The sequence below is a fragment of the Ambystoma mexicanum genome, chromosome 1p (assembly GCF_040938575.1).
Source record: "Ambystoma mexicanum isolate Mex_15411 chromosome 1p, UKY_AmexF1_1, whole genome shotgun sequence".
Lineage (NCBI taxonomy): Eukaryota > Metazoa > Chordata > Amphibia > Caudata > Ambystomatidae > Ambystoma > Ambystoma mexicanum.
In genome coordinates this window covers 182,879,129-182,901,671 of record NC_090921.1, presented here as the reverse complement: position 1 = coordinate 182,901,671, position 22,543 = coordinate 182,879,129, and the positions used below count along the sequence as shown (strand labels likewise).

Below are 22,543 nucleotides of genomic sequence, written 5' to 3'. Positions count from 1 at the left end.
GGGTGGTGGGTGACATGGGTGGGGGCCTGGTGGAGGGTGCCCCACAGTGCTGGGGGGTGGGGGTGGTGGGAGACATGGGTTGGACATGGGTGGGGGCCTGCTGGCAGGTGCCCCACAGTGCTGGGGGGTGGGGGTGGTGGGTGACATGGGTGGGGGCGTGGTGGAGGGTGCCCCTGGTGGCTGGGGGGTGGGGGTGGTGGGAGACATGGGTGGGGCCCTGGTGGAGGATGCCCCTGCACTGCTGGGGGGTGGGGGTGGTGGGAGACATGGGTTGGACATGGGTGGGGGCCTGCTGGCAGGTGCCCCACAGTGCTGGGGGGTGGGGGTGGTAGGAGACATGGGTGGGGGCCTGGTGGAGGATGCCCCTGGTGGCTGGGGGGTGGGGGTGGTGGGAGACATGAGTCGGGCATGAGTGGGGGCCTGGTGGAGGGTGCCCCTGGTGGCTGGGGGGTGGGGGTGGTGGGAGACATGAGTGGGGGCCTGGTGGAGGATGCCCATGCACTGCTGGGGGGTGGGGGTGGTGGGAGACATGGGTTGGGCATGAGTGGGGGCCTGGTGGAGGGTGCCCCTGGTGGCTGGGGGGTGGGGGTGGTGGGAGACATGAGTGGGGGCCTGGTGGAGGATGCCCCTGGTGGCTGGGGGGTGGGGGTGGTGGGAGACATGAGTCGGGCATGAGTGGGGGCCTGGTGGAGGGTGCCCCTGGTGGCTGGGGGGTGGGGGTGGTGGGAGACATGAGTGGGGGCCTGGTGGAGGATGCCCCTGCACTGCTGGGGTTTGGGGGTGGTGGGAGACATGGGTTGGACATGGGTGGGGGCCTGCTGGCAGGTGCCCCACAGTGCTGGGGGGTAGGGGTGGTGGGTGACATGGGTGGGGGCCTGGTGGAGGGTGCCCCTGGTAGCTGGGGGGTGGGGGTGGTGGGAGACATGGGTGGGGGCCTGGTGGAGGGTGCCCCTGGTAGCTGGGGGGTGGGGGTGGTGGGAGACATGGGTGGGGGCCTGGTGGAGGGTGCCCCTGGTGGCTGGGGGGTGGGGGTGGTGGGAGACATGGGTGGGGGCCTGGTGGAGGCTGCCCCTGCACTGCTGGGGGGTGGGGGTGGTGGGAGACATGGGTTGGACATGGGTGGGGGCCCCTGGTGGCTGGGGGGTGGGGGTGGTGGGAGACATGAGTCGGGCATGAGTGGGGGCCTGGTGGAGGGTGCCCCTGGTGGCTGGGGGGTGGGGGTGGTGGGAGACATGGGTTGGACATGGGTGGGGGCCTGCTGGCAGGTGCCCCACAGTGCTGGGGGGTGGGGGTGGTAGGAGACATGAGTTGGGCATGAGTGGGGGCCTGGTGGAGGGTGCCCCTGGTGGCTGGGGGGTGGGGGTGGTGGGAGACATGGGTTGGACATGGGTGGGGGCCTGCTGGCAGGTGCCCCACAGTGGTGGGGGGTGGGGGTGGTGGGTGACATGGGTGGGGGCCTGGTGGAGGGTGCCCCTGGTGGCTGGGGGGTGGGGGTGGTGGGAGACATGGGTGGGGGCCTGGTGGAGGGTGCCCCTGGTGGCTGGGGGGTGGGAGTGGTGGGAGACATGGGTGGGGGCCTGGTGGAGGCTGCCCCTGCACTGCTGGGGGGTGGGGGTGGTGGGAGACATGGGTTGGACATGGGTGGGGGCCTGGTGGAGGGTGCCCCTGGTGGCTGGGGGGTGGGGGTGGTGGGAGACATGGGTGGGGGCCTGGTGGTGGGTGCCCCTGGTGGCTGGTGGGTGGGGGTGGTGGGAGACATGGGTTGGACATGGGTGGGGGCCTGCTGGCAGGTGCCCCACAGCGCTGGGGGGTGGGGGTGGTAGGAGACATGGGTGGGGGCCTGGTGGTGGGTGCCCCTGGTGGCTGGGGGGTGGGGGCGGTGGGTGACATGGGTGGGGGCCTGGTGGAGGGTGCCCCACAGTGCTGGGGGGTGGGGGTGGTGGGAGACATGGGTTGGACATGGGTGGGGGCCTGCTGGCAGGTCCCCACAGTGCTGAGGGGTGGGGGTGGTGGGTGACATGGGTGGGGGCCTGGTGGAGGGTGCCCCTGGTGGCTGGGGGGAGGGGGTGGTGGGAGACATGGGTGGGGGCCTGGTGGAGGATGCCCCTGCACTGCTGGGGGGTGGGGGTGGTGGGAGACATGGGTTGGACATGGGTGGGGGCCTGCTGGCAGGTGCCCCACAGTGCTGGGGGGTGGGGGTGGTAGAAGACATGGGTGGGGGCCTGGTGGAGGATGCCCCTGGTGGCTGGGGGGTGGGGGTGGTGGGAGACATAAGTTGGGCATGAGTGGGGGCCTGGTGGAAGCTGCCCCTGCACTGCTGGGGGGTGGGGGTGGTGGGAGACATAAGTTGGGCATGAGTGGGGGCCTGGTGGAGGCTGCCCCTGGTGGCTGGGGGGTGGGGGTGGTGGGTGACATGGGTGGGGGCCTGGTGGAGGGTGCCCCTGGTGGCTGGGGGGTGGGGGTGGTGGGAGACATGGGTGGGGGCCTGGTGGAGGCTGCCCCTGCACTGCTGGGGGGTGGGGGTGGTAGGAGACATGGGTGGGGGCCTGGTGGTGGGTGCCCCTGGGGGGTGGGGTGCAGGGGGACATGAGCAGGTGTGCAGGGTAGTCCCCTGTTTTGTGGGCTGCCTGCAGGGGCCGTGGAGGGTGTACAGGGAACACCTGTGAGGACCCACCCAGCCTAATCGCGTGTGATAATTCCCACGCACCCCTGTAATACACGTACCCAGCAAAATGGCGTGTGATAATTCCCACGCACCCCTGTGATACACGTACCCAGCAAAATGGCGTGTGATAATTCCCACGCACCCCTGTAATTCACGTACCCTGCCAAATCGCGTGTGATAATTCCCACGTACCCCTGTATTACACGTACCCTGGCTAATCGCGTGTAAAACTTCCCGCGTACTCCTGATATGAAGGTTGCCCGCTTTGCGTTCCTTGTTTGGCAGCCCTGTAAACTGGTCCAGGGTTAGCGCAGCCCTTTGCGATGATTTAGCGACGTTGATTACTTTTCCTTGCACGAGGGCGTTCTTGGGGGCGTTACTGGCGCTGCTGCAGGCTCGCTGCGATACTCTGCGCCACGGCTGGTTTGGGAGCATGAAATCCATGAGTGCGCGGAAATCGGTTTTAACGCACGTGCCTGGCACACACAATCGCACGCGAACACTCTGCGCCAGCCGCTTGCGACACTTTTCTGCGAAATTCTATGAATTACCCTGTAAATATTAGTTTCAAGTTTTCTCGTTTGTACCTAAACCTTCCCAGAATTATATATATATATATATCTCACACGGCCCTCAGTAGCGGGCGTATAGTTGTGGGTAAGTTACTAAACTTATAGGAAGACCACTTTTTCAACAGCTTATAACTTCGCTCCCCCTGGAGGAATCCTCACAGAACTTTGCGCAAAAAGTATATGGCCCACTCTAAATTTTTTTGGCAAGTTTGGTGAGTTTTATTTTCCATAGACTGAATGGGGAGAAACTTTGTGCATGGCTACAGGTCGAACGGCTGAACGGATTTTCACCAAATATTCAGCAGGAGCGGGAGCTGGGGTCAGAAAGCATGCTTTTGTGTGTTTGGTGGAAATCCAACCAGTACTTTGTAGCAAAGAACTGAAATGTACGTCTCAAAACATTTGTGATATCTGGGTCTGCTCTGCGGACCCATGTCCCTGTTCGCTCTGTGGACAGAAGTGCCATTGGCTTGCAGTACACTGTGATGTGCATCAACAGTTTTTGCTAACGCCGACATGTTTGTATTCGAGGAGAATGTGGCGGCGAAAGGACCTGGAAAACATAGTTTACAGCTTCTGGTGGTGGGAAGAAGGGATGGAAAGGGTTGGGGAGTGAGAAGTGCTTCATGTGATATATCTCATTAGAAGAAGACGGTGGTGTGCCAGCGGTATGCATGCATACTACGCCAATTTGCAGTTACCTCAACAGGCACCAACCTTGTGTGGTGATTGCAGGCAGCCTTCATTGTGGCATGACGGCTCCAGCAGCGATCGCTTTCTGTGATGAGTGGTGACAGGCTCAATTGCAGAAGGGGAGTGCATTCCACATGACTTGCACATTTAAACATTGCGTGCACTATGGTGTGTTGTGTGTGGTAAGTCCGTAGCCCCTTCGATACATGGCTGGAGCCCTTGCACAGAAAAGTATGTCCTCTGGTTGAAAAGGTATGCCCACTGGTTGCAAGTAGGTGGCACATTGTTGCTTTGTGTGTATGGTTTGGCTGCATTGCACACATTGTTAGTTGCATGGATGTGGTGATTGTTAGAACATCCTACAGTTGTCGGTGTATGGGTGGAGATGCTGCAGTGAGCAGTGCTGCAGTGTTTCCACTGGGTGCAGTGTTGGAATAGTGTACATATAGAAGAGGTTACAGTTCAACTGTTTCTTATATGCAACTGGGTAGTCTGCATTGCGCAGATTAGTAAGTGTTGTATTGCACTATTGGTTCTTTGCGCGTACTAGAGGCTTGGGAGCAGGACCAATGTTGTGAAGATTGTGTTTGGTTGGCATTATAACAAGCTTTGTGAATGGAAGTGGGTAGCGGTGCCAAACACTGTTGTATGTTTGTACATTATGGTAAGTGGAACATTTGTGCTTGCATCCCTGCTTTATGGTGCAGCAGTTGGGTAGAAGTGCTGGTGCATATGTTGCCTTTGTGAATTCTGGCACAGGCATACATGTTCGTGTGCATGGCTCTGTTATGTTGTGGTGGGTTTGGGCAAGGCCTTGACTGTTGGGTGTATGGCCAAAGGCCAGGTACCCAACAGCTTAGGCCTTCATCACAGCCACAACATAATGTAGCCATGCAGTTGTAACTGTGCATGCATTTGAAGTTGTTGCCTTTTACACAATAGTTGTGGAGGACATTGTAGACTTGGTAGAACAGCAGAATCGAGCTGCTATGCGTACATTAGCACATGATGTAGATCATTGCACCTCTTGCACAATAGGGAGCCACATGGCACCATTTGCGTTTACTATGGTTAGTCCCTTATAAGACCCATGCTTTAGGAAGTGCTTCAAGATATTGCGGCATGAAAGGAAATGCTCAGCAGCACACATGTAAAATATGGGCAGTGTACACAGCCTCCTACATACCGTTCACCACACCCAATGCAACGTTTATGCAGCCATGCATGCAAATATGCGGCAGGGTGAAAGTTGGCAGGCCCAATTGCAGATGGAGAGTGCAGTGCACATGACATGAACATTTAAATATAGGGTGTACTATGGTGTGTTCTCTGTGGTGAGGGCCCAGCACCTTGGATGCATGGCTGGAGTAGAAAGGGAAGAAGGACTGTCCCTGCTTTACTGGGGGTTGGCCCTCACTGTAGCTGGGAACTCGCACGTGCCACATCATGCCCTTTTAAGCATGGTGGTCATGGAAATGTAACTGTAGGAATTAGCCTATCAGGTGTCAAGGGTGTGCCTCACAGGAAGGGCTGGTACTATTTTTACCCATCAGTCTGTGTAGTGAAGGTGGCAGGCAGTGATGGAGAGACGCAGGGTCCTAATATTGGGTGATACCTTTGTGCAAGATCTGTAAAGGTATGCCTGAGAAGAACACGCTCAGGCAACTTCCATGAGCACACCCCCCTTGTGGCCTTAGTTAGAAATAGTTCTAGTATTACTACAGGCAGTACTGCTTTTACAATTACTACCTCGGCTACTTGGGGGTAAGATTACTGGATGTATGTTCTTGGCATGGAACATCATTGATGCTCTAATGGATATGAAGACTGACTTCCTTTCCTCTCTTATGTCACTTCCTGTTTATGGGATTGAAGCCAATTCCCAAAATGGAGGATAGCCTAATTAAAAAGAATGCTTAGTGGCAAACAACATATTGTTTGGAAAAATTGTGTTTTGACTATAAATACTGGCGTGGCAGTGTCATGTTATCATCGTAATGGGCTTAAAAATTGACCTGGGCACCAGAGAAATACAATAGTGGCCCACATGTATTGTTTATAACAAACACACTGAGTTGTACGGGGGGAGCATTTTGTGTGGTGGCCCAAATGGTGATTTTTTAAAACACGCAGAGCCGATAAGATTGGTCAAGGCACCCAGTTAAGTAGGAAACCAAAGTGTACAATGAGGCAAACATTTCCCCGGAAAACCACCTTGCTGCTTTAGGATATTATGTCTTCTGACATTGTCTATTGCCCTGCAGGCATCTTCTGGCCTGGTCGCACCCTTTCAGCACTTTCAAATGGCAGTAGAAAGCACGGCTATGCTTTCTTCTTAACTAGCAGGCATGTATAGAATCATGCTGCATGCATTTGACCTCTGTAGGTGCAGTGTGTTTGCCTGCTTGCCTGACCCCACCGGTTAGGAAAAGATGACTTTATTGTTGGGATCATCTTTCTATTGGGCGCCTCCTGAATTCTAAAAAATGATACAACATTGTACCCTAGCGAGTAGATTGTCCCTCCAGTTAATGAATACAACTTTCAAATGTATACTGTTCCTAAGGGGCTGTGATGGGTGTTATGAATCGTGCTTGTTTTCCAAACCAACCAAAGTCAAATATACATATAATCGCCAGTCTTTTTATAAGACTCAGCACAAACAAACATACATAAATGTTTGGTAAACATGTTACTGTGCTAGACGATTCATGTTTAGAAGGGCTTGATTTGATTTTTAGAGCGACATAAAGATGAAAGCTGCGTCTTTGATGTTGTAGAAATCGGTGCTTTTTCCCAGTGCCTTATTTATTTGTTAACTGTAAAACGTTTTGAACTACCCGTAAAATATATTGTATACAAAGAGTTACAACATTCTGTGGATGACAAGTCCAATCTCTCTGGCCATCTGGGAAAACATCATCAATTTTGTGGAGCACCACCGATTGTATGTGCCACCAAAGCCCAATGTTATTATCGGTAAATGCCTGCTTTAGATGTGTGACAGATGTCAACTCGCATATGTCAAGCTGAGACATGAAAAGTTGTCCGCAGAATCTGCTGAACGGCCAACAGTCCCTCCAGAGTGTCACACCCTCAACTACCAGACTAACAGCTAAGCACAGCACACTCCAGGGGGAAAGAGGAAGTGGATAAAATAATAAAATTCAAGAGCTCCTTCAACTACTTCTTGTGTATCTGTAGAGAAAAGAGGGAAAAGAGATCATGTCTTGCTAATTACTACACTCATACATACATTCCTAGAATGCCCAGCCACTGCACTTTGTCTCTCCTGAGCCAATCGGGGTGCCTGATGCGAACTACCATCTTGGCTTGGGCGACTGTGCACACACTGCATATAAAAGTTAAGGCCAAACAAACCAAACACAACCATGGAGAAAACAACATGTATTACAGGAACCCAGGAAAACCTTGACAGCATGTTCCTAATGCCAGTGCGATGCAAGGATGCGTGCTCTTTTCCAGAAAGGGGGCTGTGGATCTGGATCTTTGGGGATGAGGGGTCTGCAGGAGCTGTGTTCTGAACTGCTCTCAACCTTTATTTCCTGCAGGAATCGCATTCGCCAGTACCCATCCCTGGTGAACTGCGCTACCATTGACTGGTTCTCAGAGTGGCCACAGGATGCCCTGCTGGAGGTGGCAGAGAAGTACCTTTTGGGGACTGACCTGGGCAGCGTGGAAGGGGTAAGTGTGGCGGATGGTCCCCAGTACTGAATATTCTATAGACCCCTGTGGTCTAGCTCTGCTAGAGGCCTTTTCTGTTGCATTCAGAATATATCAGTAAAAGTGCATCGAAAAATTGGCTGGTTGCTGGAGGCACAAACACATTATGCCTTGCTTGAGTGAGCACAAGTAGGCAGACACTACAGTGACTAGAACAGATAAACCATAATACAAAATAGCTTTAGGCAAGCTAATAAAAATCAAACCATGACCACGTTGCACCTAAGTCATGTGATGACAACAGATCCCATATACACCACTGACATAGAAGATGATATCAAAGTACACAAACACATGGCGTGCATTTGATGGCAGAGGTCGAGCAGTCAGATCCTTCCATGCCTCTCTTTGTACACCAGAACCACCCAATGGCAGAGGGCATGCAAATCAGACCCCAACTTAATTATGGCAGTGTCCCCCTCCTGCAGCCTTCCCAACCTACCAAATCCTCAGGCACTGAGTCTGGTTGGGGCCTAAAACTTGCTCGGGCACCAATGAAAAAGTGGCACACAGTCATAAATGAAAATAGAACTCTACCACACTGCCCACCACTGCGCTTGTCTCGCACTGCCCTTAGGATCCCAGCTGTAAAGGATAAAGCCCAGGGTTTCTACTTCATCGCCCTCTGCTTGTGAGATCAATCTTGGTCACAAATCACCCCCCCCTCCCCTATTGATGTCTTTTAAGGTCACTCTCTAGATCCACATTCCCCAAATCTCATTCACTGTTACAGTCTTAAAGGCTTCCATGGTAGCTGGCTACTCCCTCTGCTCTAGGAAGCGCTCAAAGTCATTTGTGCCCTGAGAACAAGTTGCCTCACTAGTGCATGCAGCCATGGGCTTGCACTATGCTTTAATCCTATTTGTAACCTGGCACATAGTTCCTTGGCTACTGCATGAGCATTGAGTCACATTTGAACTGCAGATACACTTTTTCCTTGCAGGCCATATTCGTAATTATGAGAATATTGGATGAATCCAGGCCTTTGAAACTGAAAATGTGGATAACATATTCCAGGTTGCTCAGGCCTCAGAACATGGATTCTGATAATTTCAATACATTCTGTGGACTGATGTATTCCTTGGGCAATAAATGCACTAGTTAAAACATAGCTCTTGTTTTGGTTCTCAGCCTTGTCCTTTTGTATTGTTACGCAGTGGCTAAAAGACAATATAGCAATCACTGCAGCATTGGGGGGGCTTAAATGGCTGGTATCGGCCCGCAACCCCAAGCCTAGATAGGCCCAAGTAAAGCAAGGGCCTCGGCGAAGGCTGTGGGCCCTTACAGCCATGTACGCCCCCGACAAGGGGGTGATAGCTATTTGCAGCCCTGGGCTCGCCCAGGGTGCAAATAGTTTAATTTGTATTTAATTTGTACAGGAGATGGGCACTGTGCATATTGAGCAAGCCTAGTTTCCCATGAACAAAACAAAACGATGACTGCCACCATAGGAAAAGGGACCTAGTCACTTTTCCATTTGCATGGCGGCCGAAGACTGGAGGAGTGCTGGGACCAGAGCACACCGTCCAGCAGGTAAGTGGGGGAGGGAGGAGGTGGGGAAAGAGAGCGGGATGTATTTGGGTTTGGAGGGGTGGAGATGTAGGGAGGTAACAGGGAGAGGCTCCCTTGCCTTCCCATAATCGAGATGGCACCACCCGGGGAATGGCATTGGGTGGCTGGAAAATGTGGGCAGTACACTGTGTGTTCTCGCCTGCATTTTGAGCCGCCTGATTGGCTGAGCGCCTGTCCCCGAGTGCATACTTAATCTACATTGTTGTAATAAAATGTGAATCTGGCCTCACAATTTATTGTAATCAGAAGTTACTTTCACCATATTTACAATGTATTGGGCAAGTGTACATTTCTTTGCACTTTGCAATGTCGTCCTACTTGAACATGGCCGCAAGTGTAAATCTAATCAGGTGTACTTTTAAACGTGACAGCAACCAAGAGGCAGAAATCTCCAACAAATGACACAATCTATAACTGTTGCCTCTCTTACTCTTCCAAGAAGGCCTTATTTTATTTATTTATTGAGTTTTTATAATGTGCCTATACACAAGTGGGTCAAGGCGCAACAAGACAGGAGGGGGGTGGGATGAACAGGGAGACAAAACAAAAACCGTCCTACTAGGCTTGTGAAATTTGAATCGTGCAAGTGCAGTAAACAGAAGTGCAGGGGAGAGGCGAGGGAAAGGGAGGGGAGATGATGGGAGGAAAGGGGAGATGATGGGAGGGAAAGGGGAGAAGTGCCAGAGGGTAAAGCGAGTGCCAGGGGAGGCCATGTGGACAGAGACCAGGGAGAAGAGAGTGCAGGGGCAGAAGGTTCATGTGCTTCATAGGAGACTGAACCGGCAGATTTGGCCAGCGATTTAAAAGACACAAGTGGCCTGCACACTTCCCCTAAACTCAACTGGATGCAGGCGACCCATATGCCCAATCCAAAGGCGCCATTCGTATGCGCAGTGGAAAATGTCTCTGAGGCCCTTGGGTTGGCATCCAATTAACGGAAACCACCTAACAGATATTCTTAGCCTTTTTGAGGTTTTCTCTCATGCCTGTACAGTGGGATGAATACTACCATAACAATCCGAAGTATAGTTGTGCATTACTTGGATGAGTGGGTTTTTCGAATGGCGATCTGGGTCTACTGTCTCCCTTTCCTGGGGCATCCACCGGATTGTCCTGTTCCTTCCCAACCTTTTCGGCTACCAGATCTGTTGTTCCTACAACAAATGTGATCCCTGCTAGAGAAGGCTGCAATGGAACTAGTACCGTCTATGGATCTAGGCCAGAATTGGTACTCTAACTAGTTCCTGGTGACAAAAACCCCATCTTTGACCTGAGCACCTCTGGAAGGGAAAATGCAAGATGTTGATGGATTTTCTTTTGCATCTCTTCCCCCCCACATAGATTCCTATGCAACCCCCAGTCTTTTTGCTTTGTTTTGAACTATGCCCTGACTTTTGGAGGTCAGTACATTTTCGGCTTTACTTCCTTTGCCTGTTTTGCTCATTTATTTGGGGAAGCTGGCTAGTGCCCAAGACTGTCAGAGTGACTTTGTCTCTCTTTTCGAATTCTTGTTTTTTTTACAATTGTACACATCACCTTCCAGTTTACTGCAGTTAGGATACCTTGTATCTTTAATTTACCCGATGGCTTTTTGGTTACTTTGACAATGTGCCTAAGACAAGCTGGTGATAGCTGTGATTTTTACTAATTTTGTGATATTTTTCTAGTATATGTTTGCATTTACTGCGAGGGGCTACTAAAGGTGATTAGCACCCTAAAACGGCTGTGCAACAAGGTTTTTGCTTGTTCTTTGGCCATCCTGTCCTTTGTCTTTCTTCCTGCCGTCTCAGATCAGGAAATGCCATATATGGTAACCACTTTCCCCTGGTCAAAGCTGCTGCAAAGCAAGTGAGCTTTGTGTGTGTAAGCCAGAGGATTGGGCTGGGACTGGCTGGTCCCAGTCAACATCCTCTAGCGCCCAAAGGTCTATTACTGGACGGATGTGGCGATGCGGCGCCACAACGAGGCTGAGCGTCCTCGTGGTTGCTAAGCAACCAGTGTTTTTATTCACCTGTTTCCGCCAGCAGGCGGAAGAGCCGACCTCATCGAAGGCCATCTAAGGCCCTGTTTGCCCCTGAAATCCGCAGTATTCCCCATCCGGTGGCGAGGGCAGGAGCCCCCACCTACCCTCAACAGCACCGAAGCTCTTCTGGCCCACCAGACGAGCCACGCCGATCCTGCACCTGCAGTCCGGTGCAATCCGCCCCATCGAGGAGAACCCATTGCCTGATCCACCGAATTCAGGCCCCTCTACAGAATCGCCACCTTCAGCGACTTCATTTCACCCTGGGCAGCCCGGGTTGCATACCTGCATCAGCGCCGACATCAGATCAAAGAAACAAAATGTCGGGCGCGATGCGGCGCCACAACGAGGCTGAGCGTCCTCGTGGTTGCTAAGCAACCAGTGTTTTATTCGCCTGTTTCCGCCAGCAGGCGGAAGAGCCGACCTCATCGAAGGCCATCTAAGGCCCTGTTTGCCCCTGAAATCCGCAGTATTCCCCATCCGGTGGCGAGGGCAGGAGCCCCCACCTACCCTCAACAGCACCGAAGCTCTTCTGGCCCACCAGACGAGCCGCGCCGATCCTGCACCTGCAGTCCGGTGCAATCCGCCCCATCGAGGAGAACCCATTGCCTGATCCACCTAATTCAGGCCCCTCTACAGAATCTCCACCTTCAGCGACTTCATTTCACCCTGGGCAGCCCGGGTTGCATACCTGCATCATCGCCGACATCAGATCAAAGAAACAAAATGTTGGGCGCGATGCGGCGCCACGAGGCTGAGCGTCCTCGTGGTTGCTAAGCAACCAGTGTTTTTATTCGCCTGTTTCCGCCGGCAGGCGGAAGAGCCGGCCTCATCGAAGGCCATCTAAGGCCCTGTTTGCCTCTGAAATCCGCAGTATTCCCCATCCGGTGGCGAGGGCAGGAGCCCCCACCTACCCTCAACAGCACCAAAGCTCTTCTGGCCCACCAGACGAGCTGCGCCGATCCTGCACCTGCAGTCTGGTGCAATCCGCCCCATCGAGGAGAACCCATTGCCTGATCCGCCTAATTCAGGCCCCTCTACAGAATCGCCACCTTCAGCGACTTCATTTCACCCTGGGCAGCCCGGGTTGCATACCTGCATTAGTGCCGACATCAGATCAAAGAAACAAAATGTCAGGCGCGATGCGGCGCCACAACGAGGCTGAGCGTCCTTGTGGTTGCTAGGCAACCAGTGTTTTTATTCACCTGTTTCCGCCGGCAGGCAGAAGAGCCGGCCTCATCGAAGGCCATCTAAGGCCCTGTTTGCCCCTGTACGCCGATGGGTGGCGCATGCCGATCATTACATGCCCCTGCACAGGACTTTAGTGCTTAGCGGAATTTCATTCCTCCACCACCGGCTCGAATCTACCTTGTGCCCCCTCTCCGTCACCCTGTCGTGCCGCTGCACACCATCGCCTATGAGTCCATTTACCCGCTTCACCCGACGAGTGCTAACAGCTTAGAAGTCCGCCGTGATCCAGGCACCCGAGCTCTGCATTTGCCTGCACCTAACGGCATTGGCCGCAACAAGCATTTCAGCTCTGACATCGAAGATTTCTTAAATTTGGCGCCACGCAGTACCTGATTGGCGGCACGCCTACTCATCCGCCTACCCACAGACCGGAAGGCGGAAGCCAACCTAAGGTGAAGGGCTGTGGAAAAGGGCCTGCCCGCGTCGTGCCGCAGTGAGCTGCACCCCTCGTAAGTACTTTGTGACTCCCCCAATTTGAAAAGCCTGTTGATATACATGTTGCACTCCTGCACCTGTAGCATGCTGATGCGTACTGCATCCGTTCTAAACCTTGCTCCCGCTTTGCACTAAAACGCCCAATACCACCTGCACTGTTGGCCAGGTGGCCCATCAGCCCACACATACTGTATGAAGTCCCTGGCAAATGAAACTTAATTGGCAGTGTTCTTTGACTTAACAGCACTGCCTATACGTATATCCGTTACCGCCAATACCTGAAATTTCATCCTCCATCTGACAACAGCAACACAGTCAAAAACGCTACACTTTGTCGCACTTCCTGCTATTGTGCTCATTCACAGGTTTACTGACCGCAATATCGATAGACACACACCATTCAGCATATATAGCTCCCTCTCTGACTAATTGCAATATTCTAATCTAGGTCGCCAGAGTCTACCATGCAACTGCGTTGTGCCTTAGGGTCACCTAGAGACCACTGCGACATTGTATTGTGCCTCATGGTCGCCTAATGACCACTGTGACATTGTGTTGTGCCTCATGGTCGCCTAGAGACCACTGTGACATTGTGTTGTGCCTCATGGTCGCCTAGAGACCACTGTGACATTGTGTTGTGCCATATCGTCGCCTTGAGACCACTGTGACATTGTATTGTGCCTCATGGTCGCCTAGAGACCACTGTGACATTGTGTTGTGCTATATGGTCGCCTTGAGACCACTGTGACATTGTGCTGTGCCATATGGTCGCCTAGAGACCACTGTGACATTGGGCCTCATTACACGGAAGGCGGTAATCCAGGGTGCTATTAGCACCCTGGACCATGCCGGTAAATTACCGGCACCGCCTTGGCGGAAAGGGGATTTACCGCCCCATTCCAAGGTTGGAGGGGCGGTAAATCCCCCTTCCGCCATTGCCCTTCCCCATTCCCATTTCTGCCCCATAGGGCTCTATGGGAATGGGGAAGGCGCTAATTACGGCACCGCAATTTTGCGGTGCCGTAATTAGCTCCGAGGTCCCTTAGCGGGTTGGTTTTTAACGCCTGCAACAAGCAGGCGTTAATTCCTCCAACCCGCAAAGGGACCTCGTAGTACGGCGGTAAGGGTTAACGGTCACCGTTGCCATTAACGGTGACCGTTAACCCTTACCGCCGTCCGTGTAATGTGGCCCATTGTGTTGTGCCTTATGGTCGCCTAGAGACCACTGTGCCATTGTGTTGTATTATAGTCGCCTAGAAGACCACTGTGACATTGTGTTGTGCCCTATGGTCGCCTAGAGACTACTGTGCCATTGTCCTGTGCTCATGTTCGCCTAGAGACCACCGTGCCACTGTCCATTTGGGCTTATCAATGCTCTGTGCTTGCTACTGTGTGTAATCGTCCAGAATAGCATATCTACCCCAACGTCCTCCCTGTAGCTCCAATAGACATCTACTCCTAGTCTGTATCAGGCCAACATGCCCCTCTCCAACAGCCTAATAGCCACATATTCTCCCAAATACACTCTCGGTATCCTTCTTGTTAGATTACTGCCCACCCTCCTCTCGCTTACACGGCACACTGGTGGGATCACACCCAACCACAACACTGCCCCGCCCCACTACACACTTCCATACCACTCCATCACCATGCCATCCCTTGCGGACCATACCAACCTTTATCTCAACAACCCAGCCCTATGGATCCAACACTTTGCATCTAGACCTCAACCAAACATACCTTGCTCTATCGCCCTGAGAAATGCCAGACTTGGGTCGCGACTCACTCACGCTTCCCACCACTCAGCGCATCTTAACAAACAGCCACTGACCTCCTCCTCGTCCTATTCCTCTCCAAACCCATCATCACCCCGCTCTAACCACCCCAACACGAGTAATATCAAGGGTGCATTAATTACTGTCAGATCACTCACGGCACACGCTCTAGAAGTGGCGGACCTCATCCTCATCCTCGACCTTGACCTTGACTTCATAGCAATCACCAAAACTTGGCTTCACATAGCCTCAGGCCCACTACTCACCCTGGCCATCCCCCCAGGTTATAACTTTATCAGACACGACTGTAATTCTAATCAATCCAAAGGTGGTGGCATTGCCATCATCCATAAAAATACTTTAAACTTCCACCTCTCCCCCGCGCATCACTTTTCCGCGATGCAAGCACTGACAGCCAAACTAGCCGTTACCCCTAACCACTCTATCACCTTCCATCTACTCTACCGGCCTCCTGGGCCGTTATCCACCTTCGCTGAGGACCTCTCTAACATCATCACCTACAACACCAAATCCCAAGCCTTGATAATGGGCGATTTCAACTTAGGCCTCTCTGACCCCAACGACACTGCGGCCATGTCTATTGACAATATGCTCACGAATGCAGGATTCACACAGTTCATAAACCAACCAACCCATGCCAAGGGCAGAACACCTTGACTGGCTAGCCGCCCATAACTGTCCTATCAATATCACCTCCAACCATCAGTGTTCTTGGACTGACCACAACCTAATTACGTTCAATATCCAGTCCAAACCTAGCAGCCTCTCTCCTAGCATTTCACCTGCTACGGACACCCACAACAAACGCGACATTACATGCGACAGACTTCTCCCACTCCTCCTCCCAGTTCTTAACGACCAGGTTCGCACATGCTCTGACACTACGGCGCTGATTGACACATTTAACCGCGCTATGCAAAAAGCCTTAGACATCATCGCCCCATCTACACTGAGAAAATCCAACAAACGCATCGAACAAGGCAAATCTAACACTAAAGAATTGTTCAAAATCCTAAAAGAACTCGAAACTCCGGTCTCTGCACTAGACACCTGCACCAAAGATAGCACTTGGTGCACCAAAATCCAAGAGGCTCTCCTAGGTAAGATTGCCACTCTACAAATCAAAATTAACAACAAACAAACCAGCCTACAATCTAACCCTCAACCTAACCTCATCCCCACCCTAAATCACCACATCCCAGATCCTCTGACTCCGTTTAGCTTCTCCCCACTTTCCATCTCTGATGTGGAAAAGATCATCGCTAGCATTAAACCATCCAACTGTCAAGGCGACCTTTGTCCTGCGCCTATTATTAAGGAAGCAGCTCATGACCTGGCACCATTCATTACCACGTTCATCAACTCTTCCTTTAGTTCTGGGATTGTTCCTGACAACCTAAAGGATGCGTGGGCCATCCCTCTTCTGAAAAAACCTACCTTGGACCCTAGCATACCCACAAACTACAGGCCAATCACTACTGTCCCATTTCTTCTAAAAATCCTCGACCGAGCTGCCTATCTACAAATCCAAGATTACCTTGAATCAAACAAACTTCTGGGACTTAGGCAATCTGGGTTTCGCCCACGCCACGGTACTGAAACGGCCCTTATTGATTTAAATACACAGATCGAAGATCTAAAAGACAAAGGTAAACTTGCGGTATTACTCCTTTTGGACCTATCGGCAGCCTTTGATCTTGTCAACCACGAAATTCTCTGCCACCACCTCAAATCTGCGGCTCACTTCTCAGACAAAGCTACAACCTGGATTAGGCCCTTCCTTGACAACAGATCTATGCGTGTGTTCTCTCCACTAGCAGCCGCCCTACCAGCACCTGTCTCCTGTGGCGTGCCACAAGGATCGTGTGTTTCACCCACGTTATATAATGTGTTCACCAAACCCTTATTCGATATTCTGGACTATCTTGGTGTCACTTACACCAACTACGCCGACGACACCCAGATACTAATCCCTATCACAGGTGACCACACTGCTGACTCCCGCGCTATCAATGCCATCTACCTGGTCATCCAAGCGTGGATGGCTCAACACGGACTCTGTCTAAATGACGAAAAGACAGAGCTCCTCATCCTTGGCTCGCCTCAAAAACTCACCAAGCTTGACCCTGCGTTCAAGTCCTTTACCATCGATGGGAATACTATCCCTACTGCTAAGGACACAAAAACCCTTGGGATCTACATTGACTCGACCTTATCCCTGTCTAGACAAACCAATTCACTCTCGTCCGCAGCGGCCTATACCTGCAAGCTTATTACAGCTTGCCGCCCTTTTCTCTCTACAGCCAACTGCGTGACCCTAGCTAGGACCCTTGTACTATCTAAGGTTGATTACTGTAACGCCCTGTACCTAGGCACTAATCGTTGTAACTTAAACAAGCTACAAATTGTCCAAAACAATGCGATTGGAGCGGCCCTTAACATGCCCAGGCGCCAACATATAGCTGACACTAGATGCAACCTCCACTGGCTTTCAATCCCACACCGAATTTCTTTGAAATCCCTGACTCTTACCCATAAATGCCTCCACAACCAAGCCCCTTGCTACCTGGCCAACAGATTTGCCCTCAACAGTTCCACTAGACCCCACAGAATGGCCCAAGCCAACTGCCTTGTCATCCCTCGTTTTAATCTCCAAAGATTAGGTGGAACCAGCTTCCCCATCATGGCAGCTAAACTATGGAACTCACTCCCCAATGAGCTCAGAGCAGAACCCTCCTTCCTGAGATGCAAACACCTTACCAAAACTTGGTTGTCCTCCAAAGACATCTAACACTGGACTCACTGCTTAACTTGTACTCAGACTTACCTTGTATATACCTGCTTGTCCTCTTATTATTATTATTATTATTTTTGCTTGCATATTTTGTAATATACCTGTCATTCTGTAAGTACTGCCTGTTTGTATTTATCTTGCTGTAACTAAGTGATGCGCCTGGTAGCCCCTGGGCCTGGTGCGCTATATAAATAAATAAAATACAAATACAAAATGTGATGACCAGTGGTTGTCCAGATTTAGACATCCCTGGGCTGTTTGAATGTTGCAGATCCCTACCATGGTTGGGCTTGGGCTAGCTTCCAGCCTGAATCTTGGATAAAGAAAGGGCTCCTGCAGCTATTCGACAGATCATTGTTGGAGCCAAGGCTTCTACAAAGAAAAGTAGCCCAGGGATGACCTGAGGATGACATCTGCAGCTGAACAGCATCAACTCCAGGGCCGGCCCAGTGAAGCCCTGCTCTTCTGCCTCCCCGACCACCCGGTGGACTGCACAGCTCCCTTTGGGAAACTGTGCTGCAGCTGGTGCTGTTCTGAGCAAAGCATTGGGACTCTGAGAATCTTCAGTGAATGCCGTAAGTCATCGGTCCTTGCAATTTCAGCCTTCTCACGAAAAGAATGCTGAGCTGGGGCTGCTTCTTTGTTCCCGGCTAGAAGATCGCCTGTCACCGCCTGATCGTTGTGACCTCTGCTGGAACCATCTTGCAATCCTGTGAGGTGTTCTGAAAAGTCTGCACCACTGAGGTCTGCATCTTTTCTTCATTTGGGGTTTTCTTCAAGAAGTTGCCTGGAGCCCTATCTGGTCCATGTTTTCTCTTGATGTCCTCAGGAGCTGCCAAGCCGACAGACCTTCCAAGGTATTTCACACTCAGCCTGGTTTAAAACAGCTGAGCCCAGAACACCCCCAAGGGAAAGGGGAAGTGGATAAGATAACAAACTGTTCACATTCCCAACTCCAGCTCCAGAGGATATCTGTATAAGGACGAGAAAGAATTATATGTTAAATATTCCCAAATTAACTAATCCACTTTTGACTTTCTTATTCTCTTTACCTGAATTCCCTCTGCAACTACCTAGAGGGATCCTTGCATTAAAGTCTCTTGAGTTTCAAAGGTTCTTACACTAGACTTTTCAGATATCTCACCTTTGAAATCTCAGGACGATGACTTTTAAGAAGCTCTTTACTCTTCTGCCCAAAACTCTGCTCTTCCAAATCTGAGGTTCCAGTTTTCAGGTTGATTTATAAAGTTTCACTTGTTCAAACCTTCTGGTAACGGTTCCAAAAGGCTTCCTTTCCACCCGCGGAATATTACTACAAGCTTTTGTCAAAAAGAAAATAATTTAAATTGCACGCGTACAGAAACGAGGAGGGCCACTAAAGGGCCCCCAAACTCTATAACTTCGGTAAAGCTTCAGAATCTTGACAAGTCGCTGAATTCAGCTTTAGTTTTGTCAACATGAAAAGTCTTCAGAGAAGTCCTCACATGCTCACATGCTACCGGTAAAGTCACAGTGCAACACAGTGCAACCCTCTCTTTCTCCACAGATGTCCAAACACTATGCAAATCTTTATATCTCTTAGCTGCTGAAAGGTAGGTTTTCCAGTGCGAGCGATCTCAGAAAAATGCAACTGAGTTCAACATTACATCAGTAGTTACTCGCGCTGACTGATCTTGTCATAAAATTAAATACACATTTCGAATGGATTGTGTCCTCCTACGTACTCCTCATCTTCCTCCAGACAAACCCTCACTGACATCCTCTTTGTCGTTCCTTCCCCAGATCTATGAACTCTTCATATGATCTGTGTGCTCTATCCTGTCTCCTCCTCTCCCATTAATGGTGGTACCCGTTGGGAAGTTGTCATGGCTCCCTTCGACTCCTCTAAAGTCATCATTAATGTCTACCTTAATGGCCCTGTCATGGTTTAAGGCCCTCAGGCCAATCTCTTCTCTTTGATAGGTGCCTTCCTCGCCTCATCAATTTCCTTTCATCTCCTGCTGTCCCCTCACCCCTCCTCCCCCTTGGATACCTTGCCCTCTCTTCCATCCTCTTCTTCCCCAACTCGGGCTCCTTCTTCACCTCCACAGGGCGTACCTCTGATTTGTATCCCTTCCCGGAAAGCCTTTAAGGCTGCCAGCCTTCTTCATCTTGCCACTCTTAACTCTCGCTATGCAGTCGAACACTCCTCTGCTGACATCTGCCACCTCTTGGAAGAACTTGACCTCAATGTCCTCGGTCTTACAGAGACATGGTTCATGGCCAGCCCTGTCACAAGCTATGACACGCTCCTCTCTGATGGTTACAAGATCCTCTCCGCACCCAGATCCAACCGGTCCAGAGGGTGTGTAGCCCTGATCGTGCCTGAGTGGATACCTGCCTCTATCATTCCAACGCAGACCTACTCCTCTTTCGAAAGACTTGTCTGTAGGCTCTCTCTCTCTCCTAGCCACTCTCTTACCGTGGTTACTATCTACCAGCCTCCTGGTTAGCTCCACTCATTTCTCTCTGAGTGGGCGGACCTCTCCTCCTCCCTCCTGGCCTCAACCACTCAACTCCTCCTTCTTGGTGACCTCAATATCCATCTAGACCATGGGTGCACAACATACGGCCCGCGGGCCAGTTGCGGCCCGCCATGCTGTTTTTTCCGGCCCGCGAGGCACAAAGACTTTCCTAATGGAGGGCGGCCCGCAAGCAGCATCGGCCGCCCTCCATTAGGAAAGTATTTGTTGTCTTCCGAGCCGGACAAAACACTGTCCGTCATTGGCTCAGCACACACGCACCACGTCGCTCCTACGAGCCACATAGTGTATGTGTGCTGCACCAATGGAGGGCCAGCACTATGGCTGGCGTGGCCAGTAAGGCTTGATGCTGGAAGGCATTTCAGTCTTGCTTGCCACGCCAGCCGTAGTACCACTCACCTCGCCAGCGTTCCAGCTTACCTGCCTTCCAGCACGTCTCTGGTAAGTGGTCTGTGTGTCGGGTCTGTTCTGCTGTATGTCTGTGTTGTGTATGTTGAGATGGGGGGTGGAGGGCGTGTCAGATGTGTATGAATGTTTGTTTTTGAGTGTTTGTTGAGATGGGGGGTGGGGAGCGTGTCGGATGTGTATGAATGTTTGTTTTTGAGTGTGTTGTGTATGTTGATATGGGGGTGGGGGGTGTCGGATGTGCAAGAATGTTTGTTTTTGAATGTTCGTGTTGTGTATGTTGAGATGCATGTATGGGTGCATGCTTCAGAGTTTGTGTGCTGAGTTGGGGGGTGGGGGATTCGGGTCTGTATGGGTCCATGGTGTATGCTTGAGAGTGTGTGCTGAGTTGGGGGGGGTGGGGGGTTCGGGTCTGCATGGGTGCATGTATGAGAGTGTGTGTGCTGAGTTGGGGGGTGGGGGTTCGGGTCTGTATGGGTGCATGTTTGAGAGTGTGCTGAGTTGGGGGGTGGGGGGTTCGGGTCTGTATGGGTGCATGTTTGAGAGTGTGCTGAGTTGGGGGGTGGGGGGTTCGGGTCTGTATGGGTGCATGTTTGAGTGTGTGCTGATTTGGGGGGTGGGGTGTTCGGGTCTGTATGGGTGCATGTTTGAGAGTGTGCTGAGTTGGAGGGTGGGGGGTTCGGGTCTGTGTGCTGAGTTGGGGTGGTGGGGGGTTCGGGTCTGCATGGGTGCATGTATGAGAGTGTGTGTGCTGAGTTGGGGGGTGGGGGTTCGGGTCTGTATGGGTGCATGTTTGAGAGTGTGCTGAGTTGGGGGGTGGGGGGTTCGGGTCTGTATGGGTGCATGTTCGAGAGTGTGCTGAGTTGGGGGGTGGGGGGTTCGGGTCTGTATGGGTGCATGTTTGAGAGTGTGCTGATTTGGGGGGTGGGGTGTTCGGGTCTGTATGGGTGCATGTTTGAGAGTGTGCTGAGTTGGGGGGTGGGGGGTTCGGGTCTGTATGGGTGCATGTTTGAGAGTGTGCTGAGTTGGGGGGTGGGGCGTTCGGGTCTGTATGCGTGCATGGTGTATGCGTGAGAGTGTGTGTGCTGAGTTGGGGGGGTGGAGGGTTCGGGTGTGCATGTATGTTTGTGTTGTGTATGTTGAGATGCATGTATGGATGCATGCTTCAGAGTTTGTGTGCTGAGTTGGGGGTTTGGGTCTGTATGGGTGCATGTTTGAGAGTGTGTGCGCTGAGTTGGGGGGTGGGGGGATGAGTGTGTTTGGGGCATAGTGTTTGGTTGGGGGTGAGGGGGCCATGGGGCATAGTGTTTGGTTGGGGGCGAGGGGGCCATGGGGCATAGTGTTTGGTTGGGGGTGAGGGGGCCATGGGGCATAGTGTTTGGTTGGGGGCGAGGGGGCCATGGGGCATAGTGTTTGCTTGGGGGGTGAGGGACAGGGGGCATAGTGTTTGCTTGGGGGTGGGAGCCATGGGGCATAGTGTTTGGTTGGGGGAGAGGGGGCCATGGGGCATAGTGTTTGGTTGGGGGTGAGGGACAGGGGGCATAGTGTTTGCTTGGGGGGGTGAGGGGCAGGGGGCATAGTGTTTGGTTGGGGGTGGGAGCCATGGGGCATAGTGTTGGGTTGGGGGTGAGGGACAGGCGGCATAGTGTTTGGTTGGGCGTGGGTGCCATGGGGCATAGTGTTTGGTGGGGGGTGAGGGACAGGGGGCATAGTGTTTGGTTGGGGGTGGGAGCCATGGGGCATAGTGTTTGGTTGGGGGTCAGGGGGCCATGGGGCATAGTGTGTGGTTGGGGGTGGGAGCCATGGGGCATAGTGTTTGGTTGGGGGTGATGGGGCCATGGGGAATAGTGTTTGGTTGGGGGTTGAGGGAGCCATGGGGCATAGTGTTTGGTTGGGGGTGGTGAGGGGGCCATGGGGCATAGTGTTTGGTTGGGGGTGAGGGGGCCATGGGGCATAGTGTTTGGTTGTGGATGAGGGGGCCATGGGGCATAGTGTTTGGTTGGGGGTGGGAGCCATGGGGCATAGTGTTGCACTCCAAGAGTGAACTCAATAATAAAGCTAAAACAGGCAC

General features: G+C 52.1%; 1 protein-coding gene across 1 annotated transcript in view; it reads left to right on the top strand.

The window, feature by feature from the left end:
• DNAH2 (dynein axonemal heavy chain 2) overlaps positions 1-22,543 on the top strand; it is a 3,498,763-nt gene that overhangs the window by 2,576,424 nt on the left and 899,796 nt on the right. Inside the window, exon 59 of the mRNA XM_069646273.1 lies at positions 7,503-7,635. Coding sequence (XP_069502374.1) covers positions 7,503-7,635 — 133 coding nt within the window. The remainder of the gene's footprint in view (positions 1-7,502; positions 7,636-22,543) is intronic.